At 34.3% G+C, this 4379-nt stretch overlaps 1 protein-coding gene across 2 annotated transcripts; it reads right to left on the minus strand.

The window, feature by feature from the left end:
• Positions 1–1149: 1149 nt before the first annotated feature.
• Positions 1150–4047, minus strand: mgat4c (mgat4 family member C). 2 transcript variants are annotated; one of them, XM_020510213.2, is made up of 4 exons: positions 3949–4047; positions 3342–3496; positions 2433–2580; positions 1150–2303 (listed from the first exon to the last, which is right to left on the minus strand). In XM_020510213.2, the coding sequence occupies exons 2-4, from the start codon at positions 3471–3473 to the stop codon at positions 1150–1152; spliced, it is 1434 nt and encodes a 477-aa protein (XP_020365802.1). In that variant the 5' UTR covers positions 3474–3496; positions 3949–4047. The 2 variants fall into 2 exon arrangements, with proteins under 2 accessions (XP_020365802.1, XP_020365801.2); XM_020510212.2 differs by lacking the exon at positions 3949–4047 and having other exon boundaries at positions 3342–3518.
• Between the last annotated feature and the right edge of the window lie 332 nt (positions 4048–4379).

Consider the following 4379-nt stretch of genomic DNA (forward strand, 5'->3'; position numbering starts at 1 on the left):
GGCATACATTTAGAAGTGTAATTGTATCTCCAAATTGAATTTGTTTGAAAGTTAGTTGTTCCCTTTAAGAAAATTGGACTGTGTATATGGCAGGAGTATTTGGATCATAAGACAATCAGATGTAGGAACTGAGGTGGCCATTCAGCCCATCAAGAGTGCCCTACAAGTTTAAGCCCTACATTTAAAATGGTTCTTTTGTAATCGTACACACAGCATCTTAGTTTCTTGTCACTGGATGGGAATCCATAATCTGCTAGTGACTTGCCATGCAATGGTATGCATCAAACCTCTGAGTTTTTGAATTTCTCAGGTAATCAAGTTGTTTTCATGATGAAACAATCAGAAAAAATGTTGTCCTATATTTTAACCTCAGTTATGAAATTGGCCTGTGTGATACTTTGTCAGTAAAATATTATAATTAATTCAAGACTACTAAGAACATATATAGATCTCATATTAATTTTTTTTACAAAGCAGACATCCTGTTACACATTAAAAACAAAACTTGAGCAGCTGAAGAAAACTAACAATTTGTTGCAATGATTTAGTAAATGTGCTCTTTTATAACCTGAATTATCCTGATTAGTTTGCCATCTCATTTGTAAACATCTGTAAGAATAATCGAAATAGCAATGCAAGTTGATAGGAGAAACAAATTAATGAAAGAAAAGGTATGAATTTACAAAGTAGGATACGAACATAAAAAGGTTTAATAATTCATCAGAAACTCCCCCTCTGCTAGTTCTGGACAGGCATTAAATTAGCTATTTTGTTCAGCAAAACCATCCATTAAAGTGACAGAGAGAGAAAATCCAAATTGAGAGATTATTTGCATTCTGGTAGACCATAATATAGTTTGAGTAATCTACTTGCAAATAATGAAATATTAAGCATTATACTGGACTGAATATAGTCTGATTACCTTGGAACACAAACATCATTTTTCTAGCCATTTCCATTAAAAAATATTCCTGGATGATAGTTCAAGTCTACTGTTTATTCTTGCCCTATACACATCATGGATTTTTCTTTTAATTTGGAGGGTAAATTGCAAACTATTACATGACAAATTTTCATCAGCTGCCTTGATTTTGTTTTCAGGTTTACAAAAACTCATGTATTAATTCCCATGGGATAGCATTGAATGGTCTAACTTGACGGCTGATTGGTCCAAATGCTGATGCTCCTGATAATCAGCCATTCCTTTTGGCTTTCTGTTACCAGTATCCGAATGCAGTGAATGTCAAATTCAACTTTGTGACCAATATCCTTAATATCAATATTTCCATGTTGAAACTCGCCCAGTTTGACATAGCTAGAACACTGCTTTCCTTTCTTTGTCATTTGCACATTTTGACCAACCTCTAGTTCTCCATGATGCAAAATGTCATTTTGTCTATCATCAGTCCCTGTTTGGATTTTTAGTTTGTCGATTTTAGCCGGTTTGTCGAGCACAATAAGAAAGTACTCTCCAGCTGAAGTAGATTTTCCCCAGAAGTACTCATCTACATTGCTATATGCTTTACGAGGATCGTAGTGTTCAAACACATTCATGTTTGTGTAAAGCGTTGCAGGGGGATTGTCAGGAATATCAAAGGAATCTTCTTCAAAATCATCATCCTTGAGTTTATTTTCTGTTCCCCTGAATGATGAATAATATCCCATGTGCTGAAACAAAGAAGGCTTAAACCGTATGATATCCTTTTGAGCAAGCAGCCCTTGGAAATGAATTAGCAACCAATCACATGGCATTTCCTGATAAAACATTAATAAAAATTGTGCCAGTCGAGGCAGGTCATGTGAATGGTAAAGTTTTCCAATATATCCCAATTTTGAAAACTCTAGCGTAACCCAATAGGAGCCTTTTCTTGAGGTAATGACTTTTTTAATAGCAGATAGGAAGTTTTTTGAGCAGTGAACATCATCTTCTAACATTACGTAGTAATCTGATAAGTTGGCACAGAAATTAAGCAGAAATGCGTAATCTACATTCTGTTTAGATCTAAACCTCACACGATCTTCTGGGTCATTGTAGTTTCTTTTGAGGCCATCTAAACTTGGATAATACTCCTCAAGAGTATGAATAACCATCAATCGACCAGAAATGATGTGATGGCCAAATTTTCTGGAGACATCTTGGACAACATCTTCACACCACGAGAGGTCAAAGTCTGCTAAGTGTACAATAACTACAATTTCATTCAGTTCTTCGTAGCTGGATTGGTCAAAAATAGATTTAATTGTTTCTAGTAGGTAGTTACCTCTTTTCCTTTTCACTGATGATAGTCCTATTGTTAAGTATTCTGCACAAAACATTAGAAAGGGGTTATCACTAAAATCACATGTAATTTTAATTGTTTTATACAAGTATACATTCTGATTCAAATTACTTTTAATAAAAATCACTGGATACATAAAGGAATCAAACTCACTTTTTCTAGGTATAGGGAAACCTGCAAGATAACGATAGGTGACATTTATTGCTCCTGACAGGTTAGTTAAATCTTTGAATGTATGGACATATTTTTCTGAGTTGAGTTGATGTGAAGTTATTTCTCTTGCCAGTCTCTGCTCTCCTTCCTGCATAATAAGAAAGATCATTGTAATTTCAGTGTAAGAAATAATGCAAACTTAAAACATTATCGTATGTTTCCCACTATAGTCAAAACTCTTGTACCTCATACATCCCATATGGTTTTCAGTTCCAAGACAACTTTATAAGCTCTTTCTTACTGAAACTATACTCAGAATCCTTTGAGTTTTGCCAAATACAACCCAGGTTATTAACTGCAGACCGGATCTGAACACTTAACTTTAGTGCATTAACGTTGGATATGGCATTAACTGATAGGATTTCAACATAGAAACAGGTCCAAGGTCTGAACAGTCCTCAGGTTGGCAAAATTGAGGGGTTTGTGGGTGGAGTGCACCCAGCACGTGAATCCACTTTTCATCCACTAACTTCCTCCCAGAATCTGACTGCCCTGCATGTTTTGTAGGAAACTAGGAAACTATTGTTAGCTTACCAATTCAGGGAATGAAGAGAATGCAATTCTCAGCCTTTACAAGCCAGTTTAAAGTCAGAGCTACAGAGTGAACTATGCAGGTTAGTAACATTAAGTTAATGTCCTACAGATTTTTTAAAGTTCCAGTTTGAATCAAAATTATCCATCAAGTCCCTTTTGAAATTATATCTACTGAAATTACTGAGAAATTTTTATCCAATAGAACTAACACACTAGCTTTACAGAATTAAAATAACTGTTTGACTTACGAATAAAAGTATTCAACGTTACTACGATCAAATATTAAAAGCTGTCCTCCCCATTTGTATTTCTTACCATTACGTATCTGTCCTCTTCCATATATAGATTCAGGCAAAGGAGACAAATTGCAAGGAGGGCCAACACTGGAATCGTTGAGCGCTTCCGAAAGCATCTCATTTTCTCTGCACATTTCCAATATAGTCTCATGATAAACCTGACTTTGAAGTTTCCTGCAAAAGTTAAGAAAATCATTTTTAAAACAACTTTCTCTGATCTGTAATGCATTGCTACACATAATATTAAAAATATAATTTATAAAATGCTGATATTTGCTACATTTAATACATTGCTTAATTTTTGATAGTTTCAAGTAAACATTTTGAAACAAGTAATAGGGACCTTTGACATTAAAGCAGTGAATTCAGTTTAATCTGCTTTTTTAAAAAGGAAAGAAATTTTAACAATATATTCAGAGCTTTTACTTGTTTTTAAAACAAGAAAACACTATCTGTTCTGTCCAGTTGCATTCAGCGAATAATTTTTAATAAAGTATTGGATGAATTAAGTGTCTTCATTTGAATCCCTTATTATTTTGTTCCAAAGAACCTGAGAACATCTTGTATACTGAATGTTTGTTATCAATTAAATCAATTGTAATTATGAATTAATTAAAGATGTGTACCTGGATGGTTGAATTGGTGGGGAAAAAAATTTTAAAAAGCCTTTGAGAAAAAGTGCATTGATATGACTGTTCTGTTCTGTTTGTCTCCAAAATCTGGCATAAATAGGATCCATTTGATGTCCATATCTCACAAAGTAGAATTGTCATTCCATTAGCCTTGATGTACTTGCGATGGAGAGTGAGTCTGAGGCTAGCATGTTATATTTACTATCAAAGCTCCAGCTGTAAACACATGGACCATAAAGATGAAGAACTGCTTGTTATGTTACACACAGGGATTTCTTTCTACATGTACTTACCTGTCCTTCATATAGCTCTTAAGTAATAATTCAGTAGTAACTCATATAAACACATCGCTGCAATACCTCAGAGATTGCTACAGGCTTCCTTCCAAATTCTTAGTTTGAAGATGACACCATTCTCCAACCTCC

This window comes from Rhincodon typus, chromosome 18 (genome assembly GCF_021869965.1).
Source record: "Rhincodon typus isolate 14 chromosome 18, sRhiTyp1.1, whole genome shotgun sequence".
Lineage (NCBI taxonomy): Eukaryota > Metazoa > Chordata > Chondrichthyes > Orectolobiformes > Rhincodontidae > Rhincodon > Rhincodon typus.

What these genes read in the sequence shown, in the direction of transcription:
- mgat4c (XM_020510212.2), bottom strand. Translation starts at nt 3,518, where the DNA reads ATGATTTTCTTAACTTTTGCAGGAAACTTCAAAGTCAGGTTTATCATG. An exon ending in AAGAGGACAGATACGTAATG is followed by an intron (nt 2,581 to 3,341) that starts GTAAGAAATACA and finishes CTTATTATGCAG; the next exon opens with GAAGGAGAGCAGAGACTGGC. An exon ending in TTTCCCTATACCTAGAAAAA is followed by an intron (nt 2,304 to 2,432) that starts GTGAGTTTGATT and finishes TGTTTTGTGCAG; the next exon opens with AATACTTAACAATAGGACTA.